Source organism: Ceratotherium simum, chromosome 5, assembly GCF_057802395.1.
Source record: "Ceratotherium simum simum isolate JZ-2026a chromosome 5, ASM5780239v1, whole genome shotgun sequence".
NCBI classification, from domain to species: Eukaryota; Metazoa; Chordata; class Mammalia; order Perissodactyla; family Rhinocerotidae; genus Ceratotherium; species Ceratotherium simum.
Genome location: NC_141904.1, coordinates 16,718,160 through 16,735,941, shown reverse-complemented (window position 1 = coordinate 16,735,941; position 17,782 = coordinate 16,718,160). Strand labels below are relative to the sequence as shown.

General features: G+C 36.8%; 1 protein-coding gene across 4 annotated transcripts in view; it reads left to right on the top strand.

The window, feature by feature from the left end:
- The window catches only part of PPP2R3A (protein phosphatase 2 regulatory subunit B''alpha), a 165,021-nt gene extending 147,890 nt beyond the window's left edge, over nt 1-17,131 (top strand). For all 4 annotated transcript variants that reach the window (XM_087430534.1, XM_087430533.1, XM_087430532.1 and 1 more), the window contains one exon: nt 14,460-17,131. In XM_087430534.1, coding sequence (XP_087286660.1) covers nt 14,460-14,586 — 127 coding nt within the window. In that variant the 3' untranslated portion in view covers nt 14,587-17,131. The remainder of the gene's footprint in view (nt 1-14,459) is intronic.
- Nucleotides 17,132-17,782: the final 651 nt, after the last annotated feature.

The window sequence follows — 17,782 nt, the reverse complement described above, 5'->3', positions numbered from 1 at the left end:
TACCCCCAAATAAAAGACATAGAAGGATGAAAATTTTATTTAAGCAAAAATAAATCTATTAATTTGCACACGCGCACGCGCACGCACACAAAGTATACTATGTGCCAAACACTATTCTGAGTACTTTAATTCATTGGGTGCTCACAAAATCCCTATTTTGTAGATGCTGTTACCCCCATTTTACAGATATGAAAACTGAATGACAGAAGATTAAATAATTTGTCAAATCTACCAGTATATAAAAGAATACATCATAAGTAAGTAGGTTTTATCCCAAGATTGTAACAGTGGTTCAGCTTTACAAAATCTGTCATTGACAGATTAAAGGAGGAAAAAAACATAAAATATAAACTGATTCTTTGAAAGCATGTGATAAAATTTAATGTTTTCTGGTTTGGAAAAAAAAAAATCTTAAAACTAAGCAAACTTAAGAAGAGCACCTCCTTAACAGGTAAAGGGTATTAATCCCATACCCCAGAAGTAACCAGTTAAAAATATAATAGGAAAAAAATTCCCATTTGTAATAGCAAGAAAAAAAGTGACTTGAAAAATATATATGAAGAAGAAATAAAATTTCACTGAAAGATATTGAAGACCATTTTCCATGTTCAAATTAATTTATTAATTTCATATAATCACCCAAAATATGTTGTGGAACTTGATAAACTAATTCTAAAACTCACATGGAACAATAATAAATGTACAAGAATAGCAGTGAGTTTTGAAAAGAAAGAAAGGTATGGTGGGGTATGGGGGAGATGTACTATAAAGCCATAGTAATTAAACCCATTATAGTATCCATGCCAAAACAGAAAATTTATTCATAGCAATGTAGTAAATGATAAAGATAGTGTCTTAAATGTGTCAAGAAAAGACTAACTAGTCAATAACATGTTGGCTGTCTGTGGTGGGGTAAAAAAAAGTGCATATTAAACTAATGTCTGCATGCAAATAAAGACTTTAAAAGCATAAAAGTAATGGGAGAATTTCATAAGGAAATTATTTATAGATCTGAGTATATTTAAAATAGTAACAAATTCTGTATCAAATCGAAAGGCAGACTAACTGGGTTGCATCATATGACCAATAGTATTCTTTTATAAATCAAGTTCTTCAAGATTAGTAGTAAGAAGATGAATATTGACCAATTCTAAAACAGTCAAAAGACAGAAATTGCACCCTAGAAATAAACATGGAAATTCCCACTTCACCAACAGTTAAAATGTAATAGCCAGATATAACAATTTTAAATGTATATGTATCTAACAACAGAGCCCCAAAATACATGAAACAAAAATTGCCAGACAATTCAACAATTACAGTTGGAGATTTCAACACTCCTCTTTCGGTGACTGATAGAGCTAGAGACAATCAGTAATGATACAGAAGACTTGAACAACATAGTCAACGTATTTGATCTAATCAATGGAGAACAAGCCACAAAACAACAGCAAAATATACATTTTTTTCAAGTGCACACAGAACTTCTCCAGGACAGACCATATGTTAGGGGAATAAAACAAGATTCAATAAATTCAAATGGATTACAGTAATATGAAGTATGTTGCCTGACCATAATACAGTTAAATTAGAAATCAATAACAGAAAGAAATCTGGGAACCCGAAAATATTTGGAAATTACACACTTCTAAAGACACATTGGTCCAAAGAAGAAACCACAGGGAAATTTAAAATTATCTTGAGATGAATGAAATAAAAGAACATACAAAATGTATGGGGTGCAGTTAAAGCAGTGCTGAGAGGAATATTTATGGCTCAGAAAGGTCTAACATTAATATAACCTTCCACCTTAAGAAGCTAGAAAAAGGAAGAGCAAACCAAACCCAAAATAAGTAGAAAGAAGGAAATAATAAAGATCAGAGTAGAAAGCCATGAAATAGAAAATAAGACAATATGAAAGAATTGATGAAAACAAAAATAGCTTCTTTGGAAAGATTTAAAAAATCTTTAGCCCAAGAAAAAAAGAGAGAAGGCATAAATTAACAAAATGAGGAATGAAGGAGGAAGGCATCACTATAGACACTACAGAACTTAAAATAATTATAAAGGAATGTTATGAACAACTTGATCCCAATAAATTTCACACCTGAGATGAAATGGGACAAAACCCTAGAAAAACTCAAATTACCAAAACTGACTTAAGAAGAAGTGGAAAATCAGAATAGACTATATCAAGTAAACATACTTAATTAGCTATTAAAAGTCTTCCCCAAAAGAAAAGTCGAGGTCCAGATGGTTTCACTGGTAAATTCTGCCAAATATTTAGGGAAAAAAATAATACCAATCTTTCACAAATACTTTCAGAAAAATAATAGTAGGAGGGAACACTTCCAAACTCATTTTATAAAGCCAATATTACCCTGATACCAAAGCCAGACAAAGACATCACAAGCAATTAAAGCTACAAACCAATATCTCTGATGCATCAATATAAAACTTCTTACAAAATCTTAGCATATCAAATCTAGCAACATATAAAAAAGATTATAAACTCTAAGTGGGGTTTATCCCAGGAAAGGAAGGCTGGCTTAACATTTGAAAATCTATTAATATAATAGATGATATTAATAGAATAAAGGACAAAAATACATGATCATCTCCATAGACAGAAGAAGCATTTGACAAAAATCCTGCATCCATTCACAATAACTCTCGCCCAAGTAAGAATAAAGGGGAACTTCCTTAATTTGATAAAAGGCATGTACAGTTAACATCATACTTATGGTGAAAAACTGTATGCCTTCCCACTAAGATCAGGAACAAGGCAAGGACGTTTCTATTCCTCATCATCTCTACTCAGCATTGTAACTGAGGGTCCTATCCTGTGCAGCAAGACAAGAAAAAGACATTAAAAGTATTCAGATTGGAAAGGAAGAAGTAAAACTATCTATTCATAGGTTATGTAAACTTTACTAAGTAGAAAACATTAAGAAATCTATATAAAAACTACCAGAACTAATGAGTGAGTTAGCAAGGACTCAGAATATAAGCTCAATATACAAAAATCAGTTGTATTTCCATATACTAGCAATGAACAAATAGTGAAACTCAAATAAAAAGAATAATTCTACTCACAATAACATCAAAAATAATAAAATACTGGGGGCGGCCCAGTGGCATAGTGGTTGGGTTCACGTGCTCTGCTTCAGCAGCCCGGGGTTCACAGGTTCAGATCCTGGGCATGGACCTACACACCGCTCATCAGGCCACGCTGTGGCAGCGTCCCATGTACAAATTAGAGAAAGGTTGGCACAAATGTTAGCTCAGGGACAATCTTCCTCAAGCGAAAAGAGGAAGACTGGCAACAGATGTTAGCTCAGGGACAATCTTCCTCACCAAAACAATAATAATAATAATAATAAAATACTTAGGAATAAATATAACCAAAGAACTATAATATTTGCACACTGACAACTGCAAAAGAGTGCTGAGAGAAATTAAAGAAGACCTGAATAAACAGGATTAGAAAGCTCAGTATTATTAAAATGTCAGTTCTCCCCAAAATGATCTAGATTTAACCCATTCCCTATCAAAATCCCTGCAGGACTTTGTTGTAGAAATTGGCAGTGATCCTAAAATTTATATAGAAATACAAAGCACCTACAATAGCCAAATAGTTTTTAAAAAGAACAAAGTTGAAGGACTTAGGCTGCCTGATTTCAAAACTTTCTATAAAGCAATCATCAAGACATTGTAGCTATGGTAAGCATCAACATAGATCAATGAAACACTCTAGAAAAATAGACCCTCATGTATATAGCCAACTAATTTTCAACCAGAGGAGAAAGGGTCGTCTTTTCAAAAATGATACTGAAATATTTAGATGTTCATTTGCAAAAAATAAAAATAAAGAAAACACCTCACACTGTATTTTCTGAGTTACAAAAATAATTAACTCACAATGGCTAAGAGACCTAACTGAAAGAGCTGAAATCCTTTGTGACCTGGGGTTAGGCAAGAGCAATAATAAATATTGATAAATTGGACTTCCTTCAAAATTAAAAACTATTGCTCTTCAAAAGACACAATTAAGAAAATGAAAAGACAAACTGGGAGATAATATTTCCAAAACATCCTGATAAAGGATTCGTATCCAGAATATATTAAGAATTCTCTATCATATGAATCAGCAATTCCACTCCTAGGAATCTACCGAAGAGAAATATTCACCCAAAGACTTGTACGTGAATGTGTATAGCAGCATTATCCATAGTAGCCCCAAACTGGAAATAAACTAAATATCCATCAAACTGTGAATTGATAAACAAAATATAGTATATCCATATAATGGAATGCTGCTCAGCAATAAAAAAAGGAACAAACTACTGATAAACACAGCAACACATTATTTGGATGAATCTCAAAATAAGTAAGCCAAGTGAAAGAAGCTAGACAAAAAAAGAATATATTCCATTTTTATATGATTCCGTTTATATAAAATTCTAGAAAATGCAAACTAATCTATAATGACAGAAAGCAAATTAGTCGTTACCTGGGGAAGGGGACAGTGTGTAAAGGGGCATGAGGAAACTTTATTTGGGAGGGATGGATATTGTCATGATCTTGATTGTTATGATGCTCTTACAGGTGTATACAAAAGTCACAACTTATTAATTGTACACTTTAAATATAAGCAATTTATTGTATGCCAATTATACTTCAATAAGTAAAAGGAAAGAATACGTGCAACATGGATGAATCTCTCAAAAATATCATTCTACGTGAAATAAGCCAGACACTAAAGACTACATATTATATGATTCCATTTCTATGAAATTTCTAGAAAAGGCAGAATGATAGAGCTAGAAAGCAGACCAGCAGTTGCCTAGTTCCGGGAATGAAAGTGGAGAGTGAATGCAAATAGGCACAAGGGAGAAGAGAGGCAGATTGAGAGATGAAAGTGTTCCAAAACTGGATTGTGGTGATGGTTGCACAATTGTAAAAATTTACTGAAATGCATTGAACACTTAAGATCAGTGAATTCTATGGTATATAAATTATCCTTGAATAAAATTGGTTTTAAAAAAGCAAGAGCCAAAAAAGTTCAGCTTTTAAATTGGCAGCAATTTTTTAAAAGATTTTTTTAAAGATAATATTAATTCAGTAAATGTTTGCATTCCTACTATGTACTAAGCATTATTGAATATTGGTGAACACAGATAAGATCCCTGCCTTAGCAGGGAAAACAGACAGATGCAATTAAAATAAAGTGTCTTAACTGCTTTCTCATAGAGAAAGTACACTGCAGTAACACCTCACTGTAGGCTCACTGTGTAGTAAGACAAGCACTTTCAGACACTGCCAGTAGAAGCAAATTGGCCCAACCTCCCCGGAAAGTAATTTGACAATATGTAGCAACAGCCTGAATTTATACCCTTCGACTCCCAATTCTAATTCTGGGTATCCACTGTAAATAATCAGAAATTTGGATAGAATTGTTCTATCCAAACAGTTGGCATTGGTCACATGTAATTCTAAAATAAAAAATTCAAAGCAACACAAATGTACAATAGTCATAGTATCTATGTGTCATATTATGCAGACATTTAAATTTTGTGCTTGCACAAAAACAACATGGAGAAATCAGGGTTACAAAATTGTTTGTGATATAATCTCAGTATTAAAAATGTGTCTATCTATATACACATGCTAAAAGATAAGGCTCTTAAATATTAGCAGTGGTTAACTCTGGGCTATGAGATTACAAGTAATCTGGCTTTTTATACTGTTTTATGATTTATAAGTTTCATATAACAAGCATATATACTTTAATAAACAGGAAAAAGAAGTTATTTTTCTCCTTTATCTGTTTACATAGGTAATATGTATTCGCTGCAGAAGAATTAGAAAATAAACAAAAATCTTCACCTAAAATCCACCACCCCGAGACAGCCTGTCTTACCATTTAAGAGTATATCCTTCTACCCATTTCTATGCAAATAAATAATTTGTGTTACAGAAATGGCATTTATATTACATATTGTTTTGTAAACTCCTTTACAGGAAGGAGAAAATAGAGATAGCAGGTCTAAACACTTAACAAGATTAGTCAGTCTAAAAAGAGAAACTGATGGCAGCTGAAGAGAATAAATAATTGGCTTAAGCAAAAGTTTTTTCTAGTTGTGGTAGTGCTCAGAGGAGGTGCCAGTGTGTGTGGAGGGAGAGAGGAAAGGCAAAGAGATGCAGACAGAAGTACAGGTGAGGGGTCACGAGAGGAGATGCAGAGACCAGCTGTAGTGAAATTCAACCAGTGTATATGAGAGGCTTCTGCTGGACACTCTTCTCATGTTATGGGAGATAAGATAAGGCCTACACAGTACACATGTGGGTGATGAGGTCCCTAGGGTAGAGGAGAAGGCTTACAACAGCCACAGCCTGTAGAGTGAGCATTATAATGTCAACAAAGGAAAAGAAAGACCTGTTTACAGTTAATAGCTGACTGACATGGTTCAAAAGCAAGGCCACACCCAGAATCCCAAGGCTACACCACACAGGGCTTCATCTCAAGAGGAATTACAAATAAGTCAGGATGAGTCTGTCAAACAGAAATTACCAGACTCAAATATTGAAAGGGATGAAGAATTGTAGTACCATGGAAAGAGCAGAGACAGATCTGGTTCTACCCACCACTCACCAGCTGGGCAGGTTATCTGACTCCTGAGGCTCAGTTTCAGAAGACACTAGCAACTACCTTCCAAGGTGGTTGTGAGAATCTAAGATAATATATATGAACACCTGGTATATAGTAGATACCTGACAAATAGTAGCAATTACTACTATTACTATCCCTGTATGAGAAGAGATGCAATAAAACTTCATGGTTAAGAGCACAGAATTTGGAGTTAGACAAACCCAATAAATTCAAATCCTTGCTCTATCACTTACTAGCTGTGTAATCCCAGGTATTCAAGCCTCAGCATCCCCTATACAATGAGAATACCACCTGCCACATTGAGCTGTGTTAAGGATTAAATAAGACAATGTATATAATCTTTGTATTACACCTTTAGGCATAGTGCCTATGTAATCAGTAAACAATGGCTAGTATTACTGCCACTTCTATGATCTTGGCCACATTACATAATCTCTCTGAACTAGAATTTAATCAGCTATAACATTAGCATTCCACTACCTACCTCGTTCCCTTCATTCCCAGGGCACAGAACACAGCACACAGTTAGCACACAGTAAATATCTGTTGCATGAACAGCAGGACAGTACGAGAATTAGAAATAATGTACCTAACAGTGTCTGGCATATAAATGCTGGGAAAAATGGAGCTATTTGTCTTTCTGCTAGAACATGGGCCTCTTCGGGGCAAAGAACCTTGTTATATTCATCTTGTAATCCCAGCACCCAGCAGACTGTTAGGGACATAGGAGATCCTCAGCAAATGTTTACTGAATGGCACAGAAGACAGCAATAATCCAGAAGCCACCCTCACTACAAGGATAACTGCAGGAGCCCAGGCGACTTGACCCTCCAAAAACAACTTGAAATTCTCCATCTACTTTACCATCTAACAACAATCATAGGTAGCCTTTGGGCCAAGTGCCTGTCCTAATGATTCAAGGCTGGTACTTGGGTAATGCCTTCAGTAAGTAACCTAGTAATGACTCCAGATTTCTGTGAGGTGCAAGAGGCCCAAGGGTCTCCATAGGTATGAGGCTGCAAACATTGTTAATCATCACATCTAGCACACAACATGCTCACAGCATACAACAGCACTTGTATAAATTCTACCAAGGTAATGAATGGATCATAGGAGAAACCAGAAAGATAAACCTATTCAAGTAAACCTATTCAACTAAATGTGTCATCTATATGAGGATAACAGGTTATGATCCAAATTTTTTTTTTTTTTTTTTTTTTGGTAATTAACATCCTTATGGTTTCTGCAATAGAGTAAGTTAAAAACTTCACAGAAATTATGCAAAGCAGGCTAACAGGTCCTCCATGTTGCTATCTTAAGAAACTGAGACCTGTAATAATCAGAAACAAGCTTTTCGGACAATTTGACTAATACTTCAGATTTTCAGTTGAGTCTTTTACATTATCTTAAAACTACTTTCTTACAGGATATTCTCGTATTTCACCAACAGCTTTACACTTGATTAACCTAAATTAAACACAATTTTCTTTTTTATTCTGCGAGTCTTTTTATCTGATTAGTAGAGAAATACAGGCTTGCTGCAGAAAAATTGAAAAATACAAAGAGATTAAAATCACCCTTGGTTCAGTCATCCAGAGATAACCATTATTTACACTTTGGTATATTTCTTTTTGATATTTAATGTTACTAGTGTGTTTGAAAACATGACTTTTAATGCTTCAGAGTGTTCTGTCAAGCAATGACTCACATCCATTTCCCTAATACTGAACATTTAGCTAGTTTAGAAGAATTGTTTTCTACTGAATGTTTTTAAAGGTGGCTTTTTCCTTCATATTAAATATAAACTTACATGCAGTATTCTTTGTAAGAGTTCCACATTTACTTCCATCGGTCCTGGAAAATAAGGCACCATAGGCAAAGAAGGCCAGCCAAACAGCCACCAGAGCAACCTTCCAGGAATGTAGCCAGTGAGAGTCAAGTCTGGAGTAGAAGGTTGTGTAGAGCCTGATTGTCCTCAGTGAAGTGGAATAATTTAGCAGAGAAGCAGGATAATGGATGGGGGGGGTACATATGTATATATATTGAGGCTTAGGAAAAGAAAAAGAAGGAATGACAGGGCATGAGTTAAGTCTTACAAGTAGAATAGTTCTGAGTCATTTTTTATAGTGCTCAATAAACAGAGCCTTTATATGGAACTGAAGTTAATGTTTTAATTTTTTCTGCATTCAACAAAACAAATCAAAGCCTAATTTTATTTCAATAGATATTCACTGGTACCTACTCTATGCAAGACACTGTGGTTGGCAATAAAAATGAATGAAGGGGCCAGCCCGGTGGCATAGTGGTTAAGTTCGCGCGCTCTGCTTTGGAGGCCTGGGGTTTGCAGGTTCGAATCCTGGGCATGGACAGATGCACCGCTCATCAAGCCATGCCGTGGCAGCATCCCACATACAAAATAGAGGAAGATGGGCACAGATGTTAGCTCAGGGCCAATCTTCCTCACCAAAAAAAAAAAAAAAAGAAAGAAAAAGAAAAAAACAAGTGAAATCCTATCCCTCCCTTCAAGTTCATAATTAGAATATATTTAACCCAAATTTTTATACTGTCTACGTCCAGAATAACTAAGAATTAACAACTGATGGCTCATGACCCTGGGGAACTGCAAGAAATCCTCAGCCATCAAAAATGAAGTGAGGTCAATTTTCTGAGGCAGGAAAGTAGGTGGTACATACTAGGAAACTTTAACAAGAGTTAAAACAAAAGAGTTTCTAGTCACTGAACGGAACAACAAGGAAATTCATTGAACCAAATATCCAACTTCCAAAGTATTTCAGTTAATCTATTTTACATAAATGGCTTAGGATCCCATTTTTTATTTAAAAGTATAAAGGTAAAACTCATCCACTCCTATTTCTAAAACATAGACTCCAATTTACAGAGCTAAACATTTTATTCTATGCTTATAGCTGCCATATGTCTTAGATTTCCTCAGACAAGCCCTGAATCAAACACTCCATTCCTTTGCCCCTATAAATAGTCAGAATCCCAAAACTGGAATCAAACCACAATTCCCAGACAACACCCTGAAACTGCATACAAATCCTTTGTCAGACCACGTATGTGCCAGTCATTATTTCTGCTCATTCCAGTTATTCTACTTCCATCCCAGGAATCTGCAGAACCAGCCTTAATACTTTTGCCCAGAAATTGCTCATCTAAAAGGGGAAACTTCCTTAGGGCAACAGGTTTCTAAAGGCAATCATATTACTAGCAAAAATAACAGGAACCACTATTTTCCCTTATGCAAACAATACTATATTAATACTAAGTTAAAAAATTTGTCCTCAGTTTGAAACCTAGGATTTCTAGTGAGCCGTTTGTGAACCCTATGAGTTCTGCTTTAATCCTCTGACCCATCTACTCATTCAAAAATGGCCAGTTAAATTAACAGAGAATACCTCATAAAATAATCTTCATTTGAGTCCAGAGGAATCCCAGTGACCTACAAGTAAACCTTCCTTTTAGAAGGAATCGGTTAACACTCTCTCTCCCTCAGGAATTCCTAGGGAACAGGATAAAGATTAAGGCTCTTGCAGTTTTGACTTGAGTGACTTGAAGATGACTTCTGCACCCTCACCATTTTACTGACTCCAGCCTTCCCCAACAACTCAACACATCATTTCACAAGAGCATTACAACATCACTTTTCATTCAACAATTCATTTTAAGGACCTAGTGCCAGACACTATATTATAGCTCAAGGAAATTAGTGAGTTACAAAACGGACACTTTATAGTCGAGTGGGGAAGACAGACACTTAATTATATAATTATGAAGGAAACAAATAGGATGAACCAATAATGAAGACAGGCTTGCAACTTAGGGTGCTGAGGGAAGAATTTCTTGAGGTGATGAGAATCTAAAGGTTGAGGAGGAAACAGTTATGCAAAACGCAGGGAGCAAAAATGTTCTAGGCAGAAGGAAAAACAGTTGCAATGGCTCTGAAGCAGGAAACAGTGTGTTGAGGACATTTTAAAAGGTCAGTGTAGGTGGAGTATAGTGGGCAACAGAGGGAAATGTGGCTGGAAAGATTAGCAGGGGCCTAGATCATGCAGGGTCTAGGGAAGCTATTGAAAGGAGTTAAACAAGGAAGTAATGTAATCCCATTTATGTTTTTTTGAAGATTGCTCTGCTAGATTGGTAGAGGTGCAAGAATAGAAGCAGGGAGACAAATAAGGAAGCCATTGCAGACAGCTAAATAAGAGAGGTGGTAGTTCAGGCACTGGGAATCAGGAACCTTTTAAATGATGTCTCAGATTAAAAGATGAGCACGAGTTAACCAAAGGAGGAAGGGCACTGCAGGCCACTGAAAACACGTACAGTGGCATTAGGTCCCGAGACTGTTACCACACAAAGAGCATGATCTGCTCACCACAAGACAAAAGCCAATCATCAAGAGGCAAGATGGTGGCAGAGAGAGGGCAGTTTATTATGGCTTGCCAGCAAGGGGGAAAATGGGCAACTAATGTCCAAAAGAACCTTCTTACAGAACAAAGACTACAGGCCAGTTATATAGAGGCTGGTCTCCAGGTGGGGGAGGCATCTGGTTTCAGGGTGGGGGCAGACATCTAGTCTCAGGGTGGAGGCAGATATCTAGTCTCAGGGTCGGAGCATCCATCTCTTCTTAGTTCCTGATAGTCTTTTGTTTTACTGGATATGTATCAAAGACCAGAGCAATGCCCAAAGATCAATACCCTGATCTTTCACTTGTCATTGATGATGGCTATCAGCATAGACTTTCTGCCCAGGGGTCATCACATTCCTAAGGAACTCAAGAGAACAAAGTTATCAACTTATAGCAGCTGGGAGAGGCAACCAAATCCACAGAGCACGTGTGGGTTAATCAATCAGAGGTCATTCAAAGTTACAGTATGGTTTCTTTTCTACAATATGGCTTCCCCTATGTCAATCTTGTGGAGCCAGTATCAAGACTATAACCCATTCTGACATGGTAAATAGCCTTATATGGCAATAGCAAAGGGTATGTGACAAGAGTGAAGGCAGGAAGACCAACTGTTAGAAAGCTATTGCAGTAATTCAAGCAAGAACGGATGGTGCCCTGAACTAAATGAATGGCAATGGAGAGGAAGAGGCAGGACTGTATCCATATGGTATTGAAAGTGGTAGGAGAGACTGGCTGGATTTGAAGAGGGGAGGAAAGAGAAACTTGGGATAACTAGGTTTCTGGCTTTGAGTGTTTAGATTATGATGCTATTCACTAAAATAGAGAGAGCCAGGGGTGTGGAAAGGATGAGCTCAGGTTTGTATATGCTGTCATACTGGAAGAGCCATACAGTAGGCAGTTGGATACATGGCGGTATCCAGCTTAGACAGAGGCTGAGGCTGGAAATGTACATTTAGAAGCCACAGGTGAACAAGTGGTGGATAAAGTTAAGAGAAAGACCGATTGCTCAGGGATGTACAAAATGAGATGAGCTTAGTCCAGAACCCTGGGATGCTCTGACACTGAAGGGGCAAGAGTTAGAGCAGAGTTTCAACACTAGCACTGGTATTTTAAGCTGGATAATTCTGTTGTGAGGCATTGTCTGGCACATGGTAGGATGTTTAGCAATAACATCCCCAGACTCCACCCACTGATGCCAGGAGGACTCACCCAGTTGTGACAATCAAATATGTCTCCAGACATTGCCAAATGTCTCCTTGGGCAGTGGGGATCACTCCCTGCTGAGAAACACTGAGTTAGAGTAAGAAGAGTCTCCAGGATACTCACAAAAGGTTCTGAATGAGTTCCCTCAATCCATAAGATTCCTCCCAAGTCTCTGTGCATAGTCCTGTTCTTCATGCCTTGAGAGAACCAAAGAAATGCAGGTGCCATTCCACTATACCCAACTCAGAGGGCACTGGAATATCTTTATGTACTAGACTGGAACAAGTCAACTGCTAGAAATCACACTTCTGGTATGAGGCTACAGTGGGGAAAAATATGTATTCTTTTGTAAAATTTTTATTCACAGGTGACATACAAAAAAACGTGACTCTGCTCCCCAATACAGGCTTAGGTGTCACTATCCTGTTCCAGTAAGCCCCAGCACTTCATCATGAAAATAATACCTAAAATTTTCCAAGAGTTTATGATTTATAGGCCCTCTCACCTAATCTCCACTCAATCCTTATGAGGAGCAGGTACTGCTGTTTATTGTCTCATTAGTTGAGGAAACTGACGCAGAGGGGTTAAGTAACATGCCAAAGTCACATTAAGTGATGGAACTGAGACTGGACCTGACTTTGGAGTCTTGAGTCCAAAGCCCATGCTTTAAGGCTCAACCATTTAACCATTATTAACCACAGATGGCCTCCACTAGGCTACAAGCTCTGTGAGGAAGGGGCTGGGTTAGTCTTTTTCACCATTGTATTCCTAGCATTTGGCTCATGCTTAGCAACAGGAGCTCAAATATTTACTGAATGAGTTTCAGTTCAGACTTAATTCTTTAACTTATTCCTAGATCTGCATTGAGGTGTTTAAGACACTGAGAACTCAGACAGCAAGTTAAGGCACCAAGGGGGAAAAAAATGTCTTCCACTCTCACAGGAAATAAAGAGTCACATTGTCTGACACTGCACTGCTAGAATTTTTTCTTTGAGAAGTTTCCATCAACTCTTCACTTCCATTAAAGCAAAGTTACCCTCCTCACTGCCTCCTTATCCAGCATATGCCAGTTACATCAAGGCCTCAAGGAGATGGGGGAAGAATGGAAATGGAAATTAAGTATGGAATCGAGTATTTTCGCAAAATGACCCAGGTGTAAATAATTTTTGATAGGATCATAAACTAGTATTCAAGGATAAGTTTTCCAAACATCAGATAGGCTTTTTTTTTTTTTTTAACATTCTCTACCCTCTATTCAAAAATGTTTTAGAAAGTTGAATAGGTACCACCTACTGGATATACCTGCCTCAGCATATTTTTCCTCACTAGCCAGCCTTGGTAGCTTTTTGATAAAGGGACTATATATCCAGAAATTTCTGTGATGTGCAGAAGGTCCCTGCAATGGGTAACAAGGCTAAGCCGGTGATGCCAAATACTATAACAGACATTGCTAACTGATCATGTATGTTCTTCTGGGCTCAGCTGTAGTCTCGGAATATTTATCAATTTAATACTTCAAATAGCCATCACTCCCATGAGATAAAATATTTTGTCATCTCTGCCTTAAAGCCACCCTCAGGGGTAGTCTGGAGATTATGGAACTCAGGGGATAGCAGTAACCTCTAACGGCGAGTTAGCAGAGGGAATATGCAGTCGAATTCTGCAAAGAATGGAAGGAAATCCTCAAATGGGCTTTAGTCTGCTCTGTGTACACACTTGCACATCTAGATGTACTTCCTGGAAACCATGGAAGCTATAAAGCAATTTGAGAGTTGAGAAACTTCCCCACTCTACATGGAAGACACTTCAATGAAAGCATTCATGTAAAGCTTGTACTTTATGGCCCTCATACCCTCCCTAACCTAGCATCATCCATAATGCTCTCATTCCCACCAAAGACCCTAGGGAAAGCTTGATACAGTGCATTTTCAACAAATTTTAACATGAACTTGGCCTTTAAAGAAGAGGGAGAAGAATGTGTTTTCTGTTCGAGCATTGTCTCCTCCAGAGTGGTTCGGTGTTTAGATTGCCATTGAACAACTGTGAGGGTACTTTGCCAAGCTTCAGTCTTCAGTCTCTAGTTTGCCATACTGACTTCTACCCAAATGTTAAAACCTTGTTTAAAAAAATCGTTAACTCACTTTTGTTTTCTTTCAGCTCCTTTGAAGATTATGAAACAGAGGAACCTGCCTCTCCCTCTGAAATTGGAAACAAAGGCAATAAAATAGTAACCTCAAGCCTTTCAGAGAAATGTGGAAAGCTTCAGTCAGTGGATGAAGAGTAGCTGCCAATGTCTACAATGAAAGGAAGATAGGTATTTTAAATGTTTTCTTGTGAAGAGATGCTCTAGTTTGCATACTGCTTTTTAAAGCCTTTGATTTCTGCAAGTGTATCTGCACTAGGAACTTTAAAACGTTTTTAAGCAATAGGTCTGGATACACATACTCAATTTGGGAGACTCCTCCAATTTGCCTAAATCCTCTTACAGAGCTTTTCCTCGGAAGAAAATATAATGATATACATCACCTTCCAAAGTCTGTGAATCAGCACTCTTCATCCCTGAATTACCAAGGATCTCTTGGGGACAGTGCCAAGCACAGTTCTGTGCACAAAAGCAGGAGTTGCCTCTGTTGTCCAGCATCCCTGAGGCCCCTCAGGGGCTCCTATGGAACCCAGAAGAAACCTTCACTTGCAGAAAACTTGAGTCAAAAAATTCTGGAACTTGAAAAAGCAGTAAGGGCCTCCAGAACTGAATTAGCCCTGATAATAAAAGCACTGCCAAAACATCTCAGAGACTTCTTTTAATTATGTGTGTACTGGAGTTGAAAGATCTTGAACTTACTTGGTTTAATGTAATTTCACAATGACCTGCCAAACTGCTAGTCACTTTACATCCTCAGGTATTGTAACCACTGGGCCTTCCAACTTTGCTGGCAAGCTCTAAATAATTCCTCCCTATTCTTACTGTGGATCATATGTAAAATCTGAAGAAAAAACTTCTTAAATGAAGACAACTACAGAATTTGACTCATACTTGGGGAAAAAAAGTTTCCTTTTAACTCATCTAATATTTGCAGAGAATTATGGAATGATCTGTTAATCTCCATATTAGTTGATGCCCTATCTACAGTTCCTATCAGAAGGACTACTTGAAGACTTAAATAACGATCTATGAAAATTCTTACTAGACATATTCCTTTCATCACGGAATATTATACTAGGCCAATAGTAAAGGCCTCAATCTAAACATTATGCCTTACTTCATGCTGAAAAGACACTACTATTCCAAATATTCCATCCACCTCAATATTTATCACAAAAAGGGAAGAAAACAGTGATGCTACCCATAAGAGAGCTATTCATGTTTACTATAGGAGTAGATGCATTCATTACAGAATTCTGCATTTTTCAGCAAGCCACAATGCAGCCAAATCCTACAATATCCTTGAAGGTAAAATTGATGATAAACTATTAAAAACGATGGAAATTTCTGATAGTGTAAGTAAAACAAGTCCCCAAAAACTTTTTAATATCCATCTCTGTCAAAGTCATCAACTTTTCCCCTGGATTTTTTAACCACAAGTCCTGAATGTCAGAATAGCTTCCCTTCCCACCCTGCTTTGGTTCCCTTGCTGTTGTGAAGGCCAAATATTGAAATAATCAAACCTTGGGCTATAGTAGGCAAAAAGTGGAGAAAAGGAGGATTTAGGAAATGCACCATCCACTGGTACAGTAATAGAGTTAGCAATCCTTCCTGTCAGTATCTTCTCAGTTTCCTGTTATTTTACCTTCATGATCAGAACTGATCTTCCCGTTTAACTGTTATAGAAGGGGATAACTATTAAAACTTAGTATCTGATAGTTCACAAAGAACTAAAAGCTTAAAAGTGACTCAATTTTTAGGAAACACTATATGCAATAACCTAAACACACTGGTAAATTATTAGGATTAAAAGTATTTATGACATACATGAAATTTACCATCTATCCCATCCAACCTTTACCAGGGAAGGAAAACATTTCAGATAAAAAACACTAAAAAGGTAATACTTTTTTTTAGATGCCAGATATGATTTAAAGGTTTCATTATTCATAATGATCTAAACTCTTTCTAAGACTCAGCAAAAAGTAAAAATAAAATTCAATTTTCCAATATAAATTTGATTTTGGTTTTTTTCTTTTTAACCATTTGGCTTTACTTTTTTACCTTGTTTCTCCTTACTGAAGTCCTCTTGCTTTCGCTTTGGTCAATATTTGATTTCAAAAGTCTGTAATTATTATAAAAGTACAGCTACCAATATCATTCCATTTAAGATAAGCCTATTTTAATATAGTTTACCCAAAGTATCGCATTTTCAGACATAAGAATGTGTTTCATTGTACTCCTTTCTTAGAGTTGAATGCAAGAAATGTGAATTCCGAGGAACTAAGTTATATATTTGACTTTCTGGTAAAGATCATGCTGAATATAATCATTACTACCCAACTGGAAATTTCAAGTTGTTACAGTATCCCAGGCTCCTTGATAAAAGTTAAGTTGAAGGTTATGACGATCTTAATGCTAGTCAATGAAAAATGAGTTTCATAGCATAACATTAATTGCCAAAGTAATCAAACTAATAAAATTGTGTATTTTCCCTGCTTCTCAACTATGTCATTGTGTACTGTTCAAAGTGTTTATAAAACTCTAGATTGATCAAACGAGATAAGTCATTTGCTCAACTTTTGGAAATGTTAAGGTGTGTTGGGGTGGAGAGGCCTGCATGATTTAACTTTTGTTTTTGTTTTTCAAACCTTTTTGCAAAACTAAATAAAGACAAGTTGTCAAATATGAATCACGTTCACTAAGATAATGACTACATATTTTTGGTTCTAATCACACTTGCAACTCATTTTTATGTTTGAAATAGTAACATTTAAACAAGCTTGAGTTTCAAAGAGAATAACTCTTTGAACCCCTGGGAAAACTATGAAGAAAGATCTGGAAGGATAACACCTCATACTGAGAAGTGATTTCCTCTGGGGATAGGGAGGAGGACCAGGGTTTGGGATTGAGGGGTTTACACGGATCAAAGGGATCTTTAGCCTTATTCTTTTAAAAGAATGCATAATTGATTGTTATTTGGGTAATTAAAAATTTTTCAAAAAGGGAGAAAAAATACCAAGTATTAGATTCTGATACTATATCTTGAACTTAGTATTTTGTATGTGTTACCCATGATATGGGAAAGGAAATTTTATTTATCTGTTGTAAAACTTTTACTAATTCTTCAGCAAGGTCACCATAGAGTTGTTTCAAGAAAACTAAAAATACAGTGAAATAAAAGGAATTCTTTATCCTAGGACCATATTACACCTCTGCATAGAAATGCAGACTCAGGCCGGCCCCATGGCTTAGCGGTTAAGTGCGCACGCTCGGCTGCTGGCGGCCCGGGTTCGGATCCCGGGCGTGCAGTGACGCACCGCTTCTCGGGCCATGC